Consider the following 17,307-nt stretch of genomic DNA (forward strand, 5'->3'; position numbering starts at 1 on the left):
AGAGAGAGTGAGGAAAGACTATTTTGACAGCAGAAAATCAGAAACACACCAGTCTTCCAGTTGAAAGCCAGAGGGGCAATGGAGAAAGCATGGCAGCCTTCTTGGGACTTGGCTGGTCTTGCTAAATGCTCATTCATGTGTGTGTGGGGGGAGGATATGGGTGTGTGTGTGTGTGTGTGTGTGTGTGTGTGTGTGTGTGTGTGTGTGTGGATGTGACCTAAAAGAAAACAGAGTGAAACTAAAGCAGTGTGGTGCTTATGGAAAGGGTGATGGATTAGAGTCAGGGGACCTGGGTTCAAATTCCTTCTTTGCCGTTTTCTGTCTTGTCACTTTAAGTAATTGATCTTACTTTTTGCCTCAGTTTCCTCAACTGTAAAATGGAGATAATAATAGCACCTACCTTGTAGGATTGTTGTAAGGATAAAATGAGTTAATATTTATAAGGTGTTTAACACAGTGCCTACTACATTGTAGGTGCTACATAAATGTTAGCTATAGATGATGATGATAATGACGTTGATGACAGTGGTGGTGGTCCTTGACTTTAAATACGAAACAGAAGTTTGGTTGGTTTGGTGGTTTTTTTTTTCCATCTAAAGGTGATAAGGAGCCATTGAGGCTCCTTGAACAGGGTAGTAACTAACTCTTCACATAGGAAAGACTAAATGGATGAAAAATGCCTATGGTCAGTTCTGAATGTGAGTTATGGAACACCACTATCTCTGAGAAATTAAAAATGAGTATTAGCTGTGTGACCTGGATAAGTCACTTAATCCTGTTTGCCTCAGTTTCCTCATCTGTAAAATAAGTGGGAGAAGGAAATGGCAAATTACTCCAGTATCTTTGGCAAGAAAACCCCAAAGGGGGTCATGATGAGTCAGATGTGACTGAAACAAATGAACAAGATCTCATAGAACAAAGGTGTCAAACTTGCAGCCTCCAGTACCCAAATCATATTAAAATGTAATTGGGAAATGATTAATAAAATAAATAAAAAGACAGTAGAACGTAGATAATGCTAATTTGTCATTTCTAAGGCAAAATTCACTGCCGGGATCCACTTATATTTGAGATTGAGACCTCTGACCTAGCAGTGTCAGTGGAGAAGTTGAAATAGGCAGTAGAACTTTTAACGTTACAAACAAGGAATTATAAAGGAGTAGTAGATTGAAGGTTGGCATAAAGAAAAGTATTATCCAAATAACATGAGTTGACCATATGTAAGGGTTAACCCATGGATAGCCTGTATAGGCGACCAGTATCCTCATGATACAAAGAGAAAGCAAGGTCAGCCCTCGTCATATTGCCCATTGCCCATAGCATATTTATGGGAAGACATGCATAATAGTCTAACATGAGAGGCAGCCATGAATGGGTTACAATCTGCCTGTGGGAGTGAAAGCTCATATTCACGAGATCAGACTCATTCATATAAATACTGGGTACTAGGAATCCAATGAAAAATAACTCACTTTCCTTAATGCTTAATCCTTAAAGCTTAATGCTTTGATACATCTCTCTAGAGCTTTCCTATGTCTCCATCACACTCCGCTGTCTTATTTTCTGCTGGTATTTCTATTTCCAGCATTTGTCACAGCGTTTGGCACATTCTAAGTGCTTTATAAATGCTCGTTGAATTGTTGACCCTTCCTTGTATTATTTGTTCGTGTCATTCAGTCATTTCAGACATGTCTGACTCTCCATGATCCCATTTGGGGTTTTCTTGGCAGAGATACTGGAGTGGTTTGCCATAGCCTTCTTCAGCTCATTTTACATATGAGCAACTGAGGCAAAGAAGGTTGAGTGACTTGGTCAGGTACATGTAGTCAGTAAGTGTCTGAGGCCAAATTTGAACTCATGTCTGCGTGACTCCAGGCCTGGCTCTCTACCCACTATGGTGCCACCTCACTGCCCTGCCTCCTTTTATTATAGCATGTTTTATATCCTGCCACAATCTCAGATAGAGCATAAGCTCCTTGAAGGAAGGGGCTATACAATTTTTATACTTGCATTGCAGGTACCAAGCACCTACTAGGTTGATTAAGAATATATTTTCATGGGGCAGCTAGGTGGTGCGGTAGATAGAACTCTGGCCTTGGAGTCAGGGGGACCTGAGTTCAAATCCAGCCTCACACACTTGACACTTACTGGCTGTGTGACCCTGGGCAAGTCACATAACCCTGATTGCCTCACCAAAAAAAAGAAAAGAATATATTTTTGCCTGGAAACACTTGTATGGACTGTTGCTAAGTGAAATGAGCAGAACCAGGAGAATACTGTACACAGTAACACTCACCTTGTTCAATGACTGACTTTGATAGACTTAGCTCTTCTCAGCAATGCAAGTATCTAGGACATCTCCAAAAGTCTCATGATGAAAAATGCTATCCACATCCAGAGAAAGAACTATGGAATTTGAATGCAGATTGAAACATACTATTTGCTCTCTTTTTTCTTCTGTTTTGTTTTGTTTCTTCTTTGTTGTGGTTCCTCCTGTTGGTTCTAATTCTTCCTTACAACATCACTAATGGGAAAATATGTTTAATAAGAATGTATATGGGGAGCCTATATAAGATTTCATGCCATCTTGGAGAGGGGGAAGAGGAGACGGGGGAGAAAACGTGAAACTCAAAAGCTTATGGAAGTGAATGTTGAAAACTAAAAATAAATTAATAAAAACAATTTTTAAAAAGAAAATATTTTTGGAATTAATTTGAATTGTTATCAGTGGATGGCAGATATGGATGGACATTACACAATGAGGTGTCACTGCTCCATGTTATATGAAATGATTGCTTAGAGACAACAGATGAGTGGTCCAAAATAATTCTGTATAGACTGAGTCTGCAAAGGCTATGGGTAAAAAATATATATAGAGAGATGGAGTTAATTTGATAAAGGAATTCTGAAGGACATATCCCAGTAGAATGTAAGCTTCTTGAGGGCAGAAATTAATTTTCATTTTGGTTTTATATCCTCAGCTCCTCAGCACTCAGCACACTGAAGACTGGGCAGATGTGTGTCAATAATAATCTATCCAAAACAATTGTAGGCATTACACACTTTTAAGTTTAATTTGCATTATTGTCATTTTCCATCACTTCTTAAGTCCACAAATCAATGAAACTATAAATTAAGCCAAGATTTATAGGATTTGCTGATTTCCAAGGTGTAAATGCTCACACTGAAAATTTAACAATCAGCTCCTTACGAGTTAACTCCAAACACACCACTGGGGAGGGAGTCATGAAGAGAAGTTGGTTTTAACCTGTGATTTTTATCAGTGTCAAGAATTCCTAGTGTGGAAATTTTTTTCCAACAATTCATTTATAACTTATAGATTGAGAGAGTTTCCTGGGTCAATAAGAAATTAGATGATTTGCCAATGGTCTCACAGCTGGAATGGGACAGAGGTAAGATTTGAACCCAAGTGTTTCTGATTACACAGTTGGCCCCCTATTAACCATGCCACGCTGCTTCTCACTTTGTACGTAATAGGTACTTATAAACTTTTATTGAGTCTTAATACACCCTCCCCCTCAATTAACTGGTATTGATTTTGTTTAAAATGTGTGTATACCTACGTACATGTTGTGTCTGCTTAATATAGTAAGCTTCTTTTTCATTCCTGTCTTTGAATTCTTGGGACCTAACATAATGTCCTACTTAAGTTACTCTTCAAAGTGATAGGACAACATTAGCCACAGACCTCATACTTCCTTCTGTTCCCTCCCTCTTTTCTTCTTCTTCCCATTCCCTTGGGAAATGGATCCATCAATAAATGAGCATTTATTAAGCACCTACTATGTGTCAGGCAGTGTGCCAGGTGATAAAGATACAAAGATGAAAATAGAACATCCTTGCCTTCAAAAGCCTTACATTCTATATTTCCATGAAGTCTCATTGCTTGCTTTCCCTTTCCTTTGTTTCAGGTGTCTGACAGATGTGACTATGTCTTTGTCAATGGAAAGGAAATGAAAGGTAAAGTGAATGTTGTAGTGAGGTTCACCTACCAGCACCTGAGCAGCCCCCTGGAGATGACTGTGTGGGTGCCTCGGCTCCCACTCCAGATTGAAGTCTCTGACACGGAACTCAACCAAATCAAGGGCTGGAGGGTGCCCATTGTCTCAAATAAGAGGTAGGTTTCATCAGACTGTACCTCTTCCACATAGACACACATACCTATGTGTATATGGTATAGTGGAAAGAGTGTTGATTTTGGACTCAGAGGTTCTGGATTCAAATCTCAATCACGTCCTGACATATTAGAGAGAGACCTAGATTTAAAATTAAAAAGACCGAGTTTTGAATGCTTCCTCAGGGACTTAACTAGCTGTGTGGCCATGGGACAACTGATGAGACAGCCTCTCTGAACCTCAGTCTCATCTTCTGAATGGGAATAATAATATCTGTAGTGACTACACCACAGGTGGGGTTTTTTTGGAGGTTTTATTGAGATGGTTTTAAAGTGCTTTGTAAACTTTTAAAGCACTATCTGAATGTCAGTTATAATGATCATCTGGGTCACCTTGGGTCAGTTAACATCTCCTTGCTTCAGCTTCCTCATCTATAAAATAAAGAGTTTGGACTAGATGGCAGTTCAGGTCCCTTCTCAGCTCTAAATCTGTATTTTCACACATGACATGCAATCTCCCATCTCTGTGCCTTTGCATAGGCTTTCCCTCATGCCTGGAATTCATTCCCTCCTCACCTTAGCCCCTTAGAATCCCTAATTTTCCCCAAAGCTCAGTTTAAGAGTGACCTTCTACATGAAGCCATTCCTCAACCTTCCCCCAGCTTTTAGTGCCCACCCAATTACCTTGTGTTTATGATGTACATATTTTATTTATATGGGCACGTATAGATTGTAAGCTCACTGAGAACAGGAACTGTTTCATTTTTGGTTTTGAATCTCCATCACCTAAAATAGTACCCAACATATGGTAGGTGCTTAATCAATACTTGTTAATTGAATAGTCTGTTGATTACTTGATCTTGTGATCCTATGAGCTGAGCAATTTCTCCAATACCATTGAATTAGAAACTCTGAGTACAGTCATCTGGTCTTAATACAATTCCATGGAAAAATTGAAAGACCATCATCTATTCACACCAATTAGATAACTTTGAAAGCTCACAATAAGAGAGGGGTGGAATGTAATGAGGACCACCATCTTAACCATCAAAAATCTTCTACTATAGCAACTAATGAAAAAGGATACCTTACGCTGGTCAGAGTATTGTGGAAACCCAATCTCTGCCTTTGAGGAGGTTACTATTGAAAACAGACACTCTAGGATCAAAGTATTTAAAGGAACTTTAGAGGTCATCTAGTCCAACTCCCTCATTTCATAGAGAAGGAAACAAATTCCAAGGCCAAGAAAGGTAATGACTTGCCCCAGATCACACAAACAGTAAGTAATCAGGATGATAACCCATATCTTTTGATTCAAAATTTAGTGTTCTTTCTATTATGCTTACTTTCCTAATGTGGACTGATGTGTAAAGGACCGAGACAGACACAGGTAACAGAGCATTAGCTTTATCTTGACAACACAAAACATAGAGACTTCCAGATGGCACAGTGGATAGAGTTCTGTGCCTGGAATCAGGAAGATATAAGTTCACATCTGACCTCAAACAATTACTAACTGTGTGACCTTGGGCTACTCACTTAACTTCTATTTGCCTCAGTTTCCTTGTCTATAAAATAGGTAAAATAATAGTAACTTCTTCCCACAGTTGTTGAGGATCAAATGAGATAATCACTGTAAAGTGCTTAGCATAACCTGACACATAGTAAGTGCTATATAAATGTTTGCTATTCTTATCATTATTATTATTATTATTCCCTGCAATTTATAATCTTAGAAAGCTTCCTGGAGCTGAGAGATTGTCCAAGGGAACAAAGCGAGTATATGTTAGAGGCAAGACTTGAACCCAGGTCTTTCAGACTCCATCCACTAAATCACACATAAAACTCAAATGGCTCGGTGGGACCAAGGCTTGATTTGTAGTCAAGGAGAAATTGGACTAGCTGAAGCTTCTTCATCTAGGCACCATAGATCACATCGCCCTCTGCCCCAATGGACTTGAATTTTTATTTTCCAACTGAAATTTTAACATTTCCTTCAATTATGAATTTTAAAAAAAATTCTGAGGATTCCATAAGTTTAACCAGCCTGCCAAAGAGGTCCATGACAGCCAAAAGGTTAAGAACTGCTGGCTAGATAACATCTACATCCATATGGAATTTTGAGATTTGTGAAAGCCCTTGTGAGTGTTATCTCACTTGATCCTCCCAACTAAGTCATGAGGTCAGTGCTGTTGCTCACCCCATTTTAGAGATATGGAAACTGAGTCCCAAAAATTTTTTTATAACTTACCCAAGATCACACAGTAGCTAAGAGCTTGAGGCAGGGTTTGAAATCAGATCTCAGTGACTCCAAGAACAGCACTCTAACTAGTATAACAATCTTCCTTTGTAGTTGGCCTTTGAAGTCCCTTCCAGCTTGCAATCTATTAAGCAATCAATCAATCAGCATTATTTATTAAGCACCTACTACGCGTCAGGCACTGTGCTAGGTCCTGGGGATACAAGTACAAAGAATGAAACAACCCCTATTCACAGTGAGCTTACATTCTAACCCATCGATGAGTTAGAAGGATGTCTATCCCAAGCATATGAAGACTTCCCCCAATGGAATGGGTGGATGAGAACAATTTGTTCCAGTGGCCGTGAAGGCAGCTGAAACAGGTGCTGTGGAGTGCTTAGAGCTTGGTCAGACATCAAAGATGCCAAGGTCATCACTGTATCTCTAGTCATCACCGGTCGTCTTGACTTTTGTCTTGCCACTGGACTTTTGCAATTCTGAAAGAGAGAGGCTGATGACTTTGCACAACTCTGCCTCGCTTAAGTCCAGTTCATAGGGGAGTCAAGATGTCACCCCATGATATCACTGGTCCTCTTTGAAACAAAAACAAAGTGGAAAAATGCAAATATATACAAAGCAGTTAAATATGAGGTAGTTTGGAAGGGAGGGTACTAGCAGTTGGAAGGATCAGGAAGGACTTCAAGTAGAAAATGTCACTTAAGCTGAGATGAATTCTGTAAGATGAAGATAAGAAGGGAGTCATCATACAATGATAAAGAATATATTCTGTGAACAAGTACACTTAGGAAAGGAAGAAAGATGAATTCTCAGTAAGAGAATAAGGTAATAAATCCCTCTTCTCCTTGAGATAGTCCTACTGGCCTCAGGAAGAATGGGGCTTCTAGCTTTGACTGGGAAGTGTGGATGGAGAAGAGGTTGCTGCCACCACTGAAAAGGGCAAAAGGTAATGTATCCCTCTAAATCTGTGTCAATAAGAGCAGAGTTATTGAGGTGGGAAACAGTCCTATGGTGCAGCCCAGCTGTTGTAACAGCTGTACAGTACAGATGGTTAACACAGACCTCAGTAGCCTCTGTGGTGGAGATGGGGATGTGAGCATCTATACTGAGGGTTTGGGTAGGCGGTGTCCTCAGATCTAGCAGAGGAAACAGAAACTCTAAAGAGGAACCAAGCAGAGGAATTGATCCAGATGCTTCAGTGGGCAGAGCTAGCTTCATCATTTTGAGGTGACCTATGGGAAATGGGGAAAGGAGATGCAAACACTGACCCAATAGCACACAGATTTGCCTGACCTTCTTAGGAGGTGACCTCTGGCCCTGAATGAAGCCTGCCATTCTTCCAGTTCTAGCATCCTAAGAATCTAGTGTACCAGAGACTTCCACAGGGCGTGGGCCCCAACCTGTCTATTTGGCAGAGATGTGAGAATTGGTATGAGGAAGAGAAGGAGGAGAAGTAAGTCAGGCAGTTTGGTAGGTCATTGTGCTTGGGTCTGCTCCTGCAGACCCTGGGCAAGTGATTTAATCTCTCTGAACCTCAACTCCCTCTTTTGTAAAAATGAAGGGGTTGGACTCAATGACTTCTGAAGTCCCAAATAGTTCTAGATATATGATTCTACAGTTTGACTTGAAGCCAAAAAGACCTGAGTTTGAATCCTGTTTCATGACTTGTTAACTGTGTGACCCTGGGCAAGTCACTTTGACTCTGAATCACAATAAAGTGGGTAAAAATAATTGCACCTCTTTTAGAAGACACACATATGTCTGCATGTATTATAATATGTATTTGTATTTATTATATAATTATATATGTCTTATATATTACGTAATATATACATTTGTAGAGTGTTGTTAATATCCACAATTTATTATTTTCTTATTTTAAAATAATAATGATTTAGATGGTACTTTACAGGTAACAAAGTATGTTTTTGTTTTAAATTTTTTATTTTACATGTATATGTATATATTACATATAATTACAGTATTATACATATACATATACATACACAGAGATAGATTGATAATTAGTATTGACTTCTCTTTGTACTTATTATATCTTCCTAGTAGAATGTAGGCTACTTGGGGACAAGGAATTGTTTCACTTCTATCTTTGTATCCCTGGGGCTCAGAATGGGATCACCTTACTGAATAAATTCTCGTTCATTGATTGGCTATTGATAGTTTGATCATTACATTCACATAGAACCCCCTACCCCATTCTTTAGGATCTTAATTTGCCTGAGACTAGTGATGTCAAATTCAAATAGAAATCAATCCCTGTGAGCCATAGATTGACCTAGAAACCAGAAATTAACATTGTCTGTGTTGCATTTTTATTTGTTTTGTTAATTTCTCAATTATATTTTAATCTGACTCCTGCCGACTGTATGTGCCAGTAGGCCATGAGTCTGACACCTTTGCCTTAGACTCTAGAATGCCTAGTGTCTTCTTGGTTGGTATCATAAAGCAATCATACCTACAATGCTTAAAGCACTCAGGAGATAGAATGAAAAAAATCAAATGGTCCCTTTTCCTCAAGAAGAATAGACTCTCTGGGTGTAAAGGAAGGTAATGGCTCCTGTTCTTGTCCCCTCTGACTCTTCCAGGCCAGTCCGTGATAGCGATGATGAGGAAGAAGATGAGAGGCGGGGCAAAGGATGCACTCTCCAATACCAGCATGCCATGGTGCGTGTCCTTACCCAGTTTGTGGCTGAGGCCTCTGACTCTGGAGGACAGCTGGCCCACCTGCTGGGCTCTGACTGGCAAGTGGACATCACAGATTTGGTGAACAATTTCATGCAGGTGGAAGAGCCACGGATCGCCAAGCTACAAGGAGGGCAGGTTCTGATTGGGCAGGAGCTCGGAATGACTACCATTCAGGTAAGGAAGCCCAGAGAGCTAAGATCCTGGCTCTCTCTGCCTCAGCCCTGCCCCTTTAAAGGAGTTTGCCCAAAGGTGAGAATTCAGCTCTAGGGGTAGTATCTAGGGCCCAAAAGAGGCCATCTCCCTCCCTACAGCCCAATGAAGGAAGTTCTTAAGAAAGTTGAGAAGACCTGGGCTTAAATCCTACCTCTGACACTAACTAGCCCTATGACCATGGGCAAGTCACTGGATCTCTCTGAGCCTTAAGCTACCATCAAGGTCTATATGGGCTATACTCTTCCAGGGAGTTCCCCATGCTGCCAAAACCAAAAGTCTTTGACATAGCTATGGACTCACTCATGAAATGAATGAATAACCCTGAGAGACAAGAGTTTGGGGGTAATTAATAATCAGCTAGCCTAATAGGCTAGCTGCCAATCAAGAAATCAATGGTCAGTGGTTTCTCTTGGTAACCAAAGATCCCCAGCGGAGACCCTGAGAGCTTTAAATACCTTTCTGAAAGGGAATGTCCCCGACAAGTGAAAATCAACCCTGACTAGTGGACATTTGATGAGGTGGGCTAGAAGTCTTCAGCTCCTCCTGCTGATAACATGGCTTGATCATGAGATTCAGCTGCATCCAGCAATCTGGACAGGGGAATCCATCTCCAGCCAGAAAGGTCTGGCTGATTTTTCTCCTTCATGATCTGGGTCACCCTAAACTCCAATGGAGGAGTACAAAGACAGGGGCTCCTTTCCTCAGTATAAGGACTCTTCTAGACTGGATTTTGTTTCTACTCTAAACAGATGCTAGGTCTCTTGGTTGGATGGGTCCTGTATAAGATTAAAGAGCATATTCATTGAGGTCTAGGAAAAATGTGTCCTTCAGAGACTGGCTTTTTATAGGAGGTGAGCCTTAATGAGAAAATGGAGAAGAAAACCCTGGATCACAAATTAATAATTAGTTGTTAATATAACAGTATAATAATAAGTTATCTCACACATTGTCTAGAATACATTAAACAAGAGCAGGAGGTCATATGACTGTGGGCTTTGTCATTGTCTAGGCTACATCTTTGAAATCTCCAACATATTGTAAGACAGTATTCCCTGAAAAGGAAATTTCCAAGAATAGAGACTGGAGATCTATGGGAGGTTATAAATTTCGTGAGACAACTAGTCACACTGCCCTGCTTGCGAGCTTGGAATGATCTGTTCCCTTGTATTCCACATTATCTTCTCATCCCTTGTCATCCTTTCTTTACTATCACTTCATTTCAATAATCATTTATCAAGCTGGATCGGTGTGCAGGGCACTATGCCAAGTGCCAGGGAGAGGTCCAAGTTAGCCTAGATAGGGTAACTGCCCTCACAGACCTTCCAATTTGAAGGGAGGATACATATAGATAATTTATCTTTTATGAATTTGTTAATTCCTCCTGTGATGCAAATAGCAATCTATCCATGCCTGCCTATTATGAGCAACTCTGACCTGTGTACTCTGACAAATCTTCATGAGATCCATGTGATATGCCCAGGACTCTTTCAATCTCTTGATATTGCATGGATACCAAGGGAGAAAACTAGTTATATATGTCAAGTCCATCTCTTTATTTTGATCGTGCATTTCTTAGATGATGGACCACTAGGTGGTGCCATAATGCATAGAGTCAGGAAGACTCTGCTTGAGTTCAACTCTGTTCTCAGACTTATGGTAGTTGTGTGACCCTGAGCAAGTAACTTAACCCTATGCGCCTCAGTTTCCTTATCTGTAAAATGATCAATTATTCAGACTGTAGTGTGCCATGACTTGTAGCCAAAAGAACACCACAGGAAGAATATCATAAACATAAAAATGTTGAAAGAGAGAGAGACAGAGACAGACAGAGAGACAGAAAGACAGAGACACAGAGAGAGAGCTGGTCTGGAAGCCAGAGAGATCTGAGTTCAAGTCCTACCTTTGATGTGTATTGTCTGGGTGACCCTGGGCAAGTCATTTAAAATCTCTGTGCTCTAGGCAACTTTCTGACTAAAAGTCACAAAGCACTTGCTGATCTACATTAGCAGAGGGAGTTTCCTCATTGGGAGTTCCTTATACCAGTGAAAGTATACATCTAGTACAAAAATCCTGATGAAGATGATGACGATGATGGTGATGATGATGATGATGATGATAATTAGGAACAAGTATCCCAAATAGTAAGAGGGTAGAAGAAGATAATCCATTTCTAAAAGCTTTTTAAGCTGTTTAAAGATTAGATGTTTGTTTTTTGAGTCAGAAGAAGTATTATATAACTTGTAATTGGGAGAGATCAATCAATTTGACAATCAACAGGAATTAATGAAGTGCCTACTATGTTTCAGACGCTGCACTAAATGTTGAGAAGACAGACCAAAACCAAAATGGTCGCTACTTTCAATGAACTTCCATTCTATCAGGAAAACAGCAAGGAACTACATACTTGAGATTTTAGGAAGTCCCCAGTAAGGGAAGAGGGGATATGACTCCCAATCAGTATATCTCCTTCCTGGGTATTTTACCATCACAGTATTTCAGTGAATCGTCAAACATCACCTTGGAAAATGACATCATTCTGTTTAATCCAAACCTCTGTTTGACAAGTGTCCATACAGTCTTGTCTTAAAGATTTCCAAAATTCTTCACCTCCCAAGACAACTGCTTTGGGAATTGAGAAGGAAGTTGTTCCTTAAAAGGAGCCTAAATTTGACTCTTGGAAATTCCTGCTGATTGTGTCTGATCCTTACTCCTCATCAGTCTTCTACATGACAGCCCTTATTTCCCAATAGTATTCCTCTGGGATAGACATTCCCTTTTCCTTAACCAGTCTTCTTATGGCATGAGCTCAACCCTTTCGAGTTTCCTGAATATTCCCCTCTTAACACTCTGTAGCTTAATCAACATCTTCCTTAAAGTGTGAAGCCCAAAACTGAACATGTCATTATTTACTGAAGTCATTATTCCTCATTTTAATTCCCATCTCAATTATATCTTTCAATTACCAAGACCATCTCATTTCTGATGATACAACATATCTATATTGTTGTTTGCATGAATTTATCTCATTGATAAAAGTAATTCTTCCAATGAGACAGATCCATGCACTCTCATCCTTTACAATTTCTGCCCATGTTTTTCCCCCTAATTTCTCTTCCCAAGGTTATCCACTGAACTCCCTGTGGAGTTTCCACAAGATCACTTGAGATATTCTAGATATGAGTGAAGTATGCAGAGATATCTACCAATTATCCTTTACTGCGGCTACCTGGCTGCCTCCTCACCCACTTCCTTTTCCAGCCATATTTGGAGGCAATAGGTGAAGTGGAAAGAGTTCTGAACTTGGAGTCACAGGACCTGGGTTCAAATCCTGTTCCTGCTACTAAGTAACTGTGTGAACTTAGCCAGGAGTGGGAAATTGTGGCCTCAAGGCCACATGTGGCCCTCTCAGTCCTCAAGTGTGGCCCTTTGACTGAATCCAAACTTCATAGAGCAAATCCCCTTAAGGGGTTCAACCAAAGGGCCACCCTTGAGGACCTAGAGGGCCACATGTGGCCTTGAGGCCTCAAGTTCCCCACCCCTGAGGCAATTCACAACTTCTATGAGCCTCTGTTTCCTCCTCTGTAAAATGAGCGTGGACTAGATGACCTCTGAATGCCCTTCTAGCTCTATATCCATGATCTTCTCTGGCATAATTCTTTGTTAGTAATAAGTATCACCCTATCCACTACTACTATTGCTGTTTGTGTGACCCATGATTTTCATTCATCAGATTTCGTGGCATTCCATGATTCATAGCCTCACTAGAAAAATACTGATGTTAAAAAGAAGGCCCCTTCCCATCTTTTGTGATACAAATTTCAGAAATTCCGGACACTTTTTATAAAGTCTTCAGAGGTTTTCTCAGCTCCTTAAATATATCTAATTTTCCATTAAGGGATACGGAGTTCCATTTGTATCCAGGGCTAATTTTTCAGGCTAGGAGCAATGGCCCCTCTAACCTTGCTTTAAAAAAAATAAAGCTGTCCTTTGGTTGCTGCTAGAGAGTACTGTTAGTCTTCTGTCTCTGGGGCCATCAAATGTTTCTTTTTCCTTATTGCTTCCTTGTCCCTTCACAGCACAAGTTTTCTCATCTGCCATCACCTCAGAACACACTGCTCATCTCTCCTTGTCAAAGTCAGACATGGGAATTGATGAGGGTGGCTGGATGGGGCTATACAACTTGGGTGTCAAGGCTTAAGGAGTTTGAGGTCTCGAGGTGCAATTCAACATATGTACTCATAAATCTCCCCGGCAGCTGCAAAAGGGGAATTCAGAGAGAGACAGATGTCCATGAGGTCAAGCTTTCAACAACAATTCAATTATAATCCATTCAGTCCAGAAAAGTAAGTCTCCAAAGAGTACTGTTTAACCACAAGCCCATCCCACTTACTTATTTAGGTTATGGAAAAGAAAGGAAAAGACCCTTCCCAAACAGCATCCCCCCAACTCCCAAGGAGTGTTTGTGCCAATACCTGGTCCACATGGCCCATTATCTTAGTTCTTTGATAAGATCTGGCAGTATAAACATAAAACTCATTGTACAAATTGTACAAAAGAATTGTACATTGTACAAAAAAGGTACAAATCACTAACATTGGGGAGGAGAAGGAATGTTATCTCTAGATGATACCAGTGAATAGAGTGCCAGACGTGGAGTCAGCAAGATCTGAGTTCATATCTTGCCTCAGATACTTAGTAGCTATGGTGTGAGCCTGGGCAAGTCATTTCAACTCTGAGCCTCAGTTTCCTCATCTGTCATATCACCAAATTCTCAGGGTTGTTGTGAGGACCAATTGAGAGATATGTAAAGTGCTTTGTAACCCTTGAAGTGCTATGTAAAAGTTATATGTTATTAATAATATTTTACTATCAATTAATCAAAACATTGGTTATTAATGTAGAATGCCAATTAATAATTGGTGTTTTATTCATATTTATTATTATATTTTATTATTTACATTCTTACTATTACAGGGACCTTAAGGTCATGGGGCAGGTTTTAACCCAGCATTGATTAGTATTTCCAAATGTAAATAGAGCTTATCTAGCTGGTATTCAAAATAATACATACAAGGGGCAGCTAGGTGGCACAGTGGATAGAGCACCGGCCCTGAAATCAGGAAGACCTGAGTTCAAATCCAGCCTCAGACCGCACACTTGACACTTACAAGCTGTGTGACCCTGAGCAAGTCACTTAACCCCAATTGTCTAAAAAAAAAAAAGACAAAGTAGTACATGCTGAATAATAGCTCCCATCATGGTGAAGTGGGAAGAAGACTAGACTTGGGGTCAAGTCCAAGTTCAGATTTGGCACTGCCACTTAGGACCATAGGCTCATGGAACAGGAGCTAGAAGGGGTCTTCAGGACCATCTAATCCACCTCCTTCTTTTTATAGACCAGGAACTGAGGCCCAGAAAAGTTTAATGACCTATCCAAGATCACATAGTAAGGATCAAGTAAGGTAATAGCTGTAAGCATCTAGATGGTGCATTGAATAGAGCTCTGGTCTTAGAGTTGGGAAGCCCTTAGTTTAAATCCTCCCTTGGACGTGCAAACTGTGTGACCCTGGACAAATCACTTTACCTTCACTTAGCCTCAGTTTCCTCATCTGTAAAATGGGAATGAAAAAACCACTTACATCACAGGATTGTTGTGAGGATCAAATGAAATAAAAATTGCAAACCTTAAAGTGCTTTATAAATTCTAAGTGTTATTATTATTATTATTAAGTAAATTGCTTTGCTCTCTCTATATATATGTATATGATGTACATAAAATATGTGATATAATATATAAATAAATGTAACTATATAAATGCTAGCAATTTTTAAATAAGTGCTTTGCATCTCTTTGTGTATATAATATACATTGAAATATATTATATATAATACATATAAATATATGTAGCTGTATAAATCTTAGCTATTATTAATAAGTGGCAAAATTCTAAAATTCCTTCTAGATCCAACCTGTGACTTAAGCACTTCCCTCATAACTTCCCTGGGAAATAGGCATTGCAAGTATTACTATCCCCATTTTATAGATAAGGAAACTGAGGCTTAGAAGGGTAAAGTGACTTTCCGGGAGTCACAGAGCTAATTAATGGCAGTCAGGACTGGAGACTGCCCTGAACCCAATGAGTGCCTCTCTCCACTCTACTCCTAGTGATGAATGAAGATGTTTTCCTTTAGTAATTCAAGATCAAATGGAAGGTTGATTGGCGTTAACTGTGGTTCGTGTGTCTTCTCTTTTTTGTTTTTCTCGTAAAGGGTTGCTTCAACTGGGGCTGTTTTTCAGAAAGGAATACACATTTTAATAAAATAATTCTCATGCTGATTCTTCTGTTCAGATCCTGTCCCCGCTGTCCGACGCCATCCTGGCCGAGAAGACAGTGACTGTGTTGGACGAGAAGGTGACAATCACTGACCTCGGAGTCCAGCTGGTGACTGGGCTCTCCCTCTCCTTGCAGCTCAGCCCAGGGAGCAACCGAGCGATCTTTGCCACCTCCATGGCTCAGGAGCTACTGCAGACACCTAAGCAGGTACCAGAGCTCCTGGCCATTTTGTGGAGCAACAGCTCCATGATACAGCCTGATTAGAACCTCCCTACCCCCTAGCACTACAGGTGTTCAAGAGGGGGCCGCCAAAAAGGTCGTAAGGGGGAATGAAGCATGGAGCAGGCCAGTGTCTTCCTTTTCCAGGCAGTCCTCCAAGTAGCTGCCAAATGACCATTCTTAAGTCACAGATTGGACCATCTCACTGTCCCGCTGAAAACATTTTGCTGGAAAACCAGGTCATTGTGTTAGTTCCCAGTCATTTTCAAACCATGGCATCATACCACCACCACCAACCCCTTTTTAAACTCTCCTTTACATCTTATATTCTCCTATTAGAATGTAAGCTTATCAAGGGCAAGGATTGTCTTCCTCCCTTTTATTAGGATTGCCAATGTTTTGCAGAGTTCCTGACACATAGTAAGGGCTTAATAATACTTTTCCATTCAGTCATTCATTCATCCATTTGTTTTTCTTCAGTTTTGCCTCTAGGACAGAATATCAAGTCATCAAGCATTCTTTAGCCCTTTGGCATCAGAGCTGCTCTCAAGGGCCTCACAATCTAATGGGGGAAGCAGCATGCAAACAATTATGTGCATATTGCACATACATACACATGCATACAGAAACACATATAACATATTTACAATGAATATATTTCTGTATTTCTAAACATAAATATATACACACATGTGTGCTGGTAAATGTTGAACAACAAGCTATGAAACAAACGTGCATAACAATTTAAATATTAAATTAAAATTGCATGTACACTGTCTTAAATCTAGACAGTCAACCAAACAATAAATTATGCCTTTATTTGTACCATTTGCCAATTTCTGAGGTATAAATGCTCACCTTGAAAATTTCATGATTGCAAGCCAATTCAGGCTGGCACCAGCAAAATTATATATGTGTGTGTGAAAAAATAGAGAGAGATGTGTGTATATGTATGTGTATATATGTTTATGTGTATGTTGTAACATGTAACATATATCCATGTATCATGATCACACACACATATATATATACACATTTATATCTGCATACACATATTGTAATAAGTATATTCTGTAACTATAATAAATAATATGTATCCATATGTGTATAAATAAACTGGGAGTAATCCTAGAAAGTCTTCTTGCATAAACTCCTTAAGCCCTTCGCAATCTGGCTCGAGTCTAACCTTCCATAAGACTGCAGGTTACTCCCCTTAGCACACTCTTTGTTCTAGCTAGACTTACCTACTAGCTCTTCCCCAATTTGATAAACCATCTCCTGCACAGAGGTGCCTAGACCAGGGCTGACCCCATCGCTTGGAATGCATTCCCTCCACTTTTTAGAATGCTTAGCTTCCTTCAGTCTTCATCTCAGGAGCCTCTTCTGTGAAATTGTGCCTCTTACACAAATTTTTTCTTTTTCCTGATTGCCTGGGTTGTCGA

At 40.0% G+C, this 17,307-nt stretch overlaps 1 protein-coding gene across 1 annotated transcript in view; it reads left to right on the forward strand.

Moving 5' to 3' along the window:
* The window catches only part of TMEM132D (transmembrane protein 132D), a 940,028-nt gene that overhangs the window by 912,931 nt on the left and 9,790 nt on the right, over positions 1-17,307 (forward strand). Inside the window, exons 6-8 of the mRNA XM_021004381.2 lie at positions 3,933-4,138; positions 8,999-9,272; positions 15,662-15,853. Of these exons, the coding sequence (XP_020860040.1) occupies positions 3,933-4,138; positions 8,999-9,272; positions 15,662-15,853 (672 nt within the window). The remainder of the gene's footprint in view (positions 1-3,932; positions 4,139-8,998; positions 9,273-15,661; positions 15,854-17,307) is intronic.

This window comes from Phascolarctos cinereus, unplaced genomic scaffold (assembly GCF_003287225.1).
Source record: "Phascolarctos cinereus isolate Bilbo 61053 unplaced genomic scaffold, phaCin_HiC Scaffold_4;HRSCAF=312, whole genome shotgun sequence".
Lineage (NCBI taxonomy): Eukaryota > Metazoa > Chordata > Mammalia > Diprotodontia > Phascolarctidae > Phascolarctos > Phascolarctos cinereus.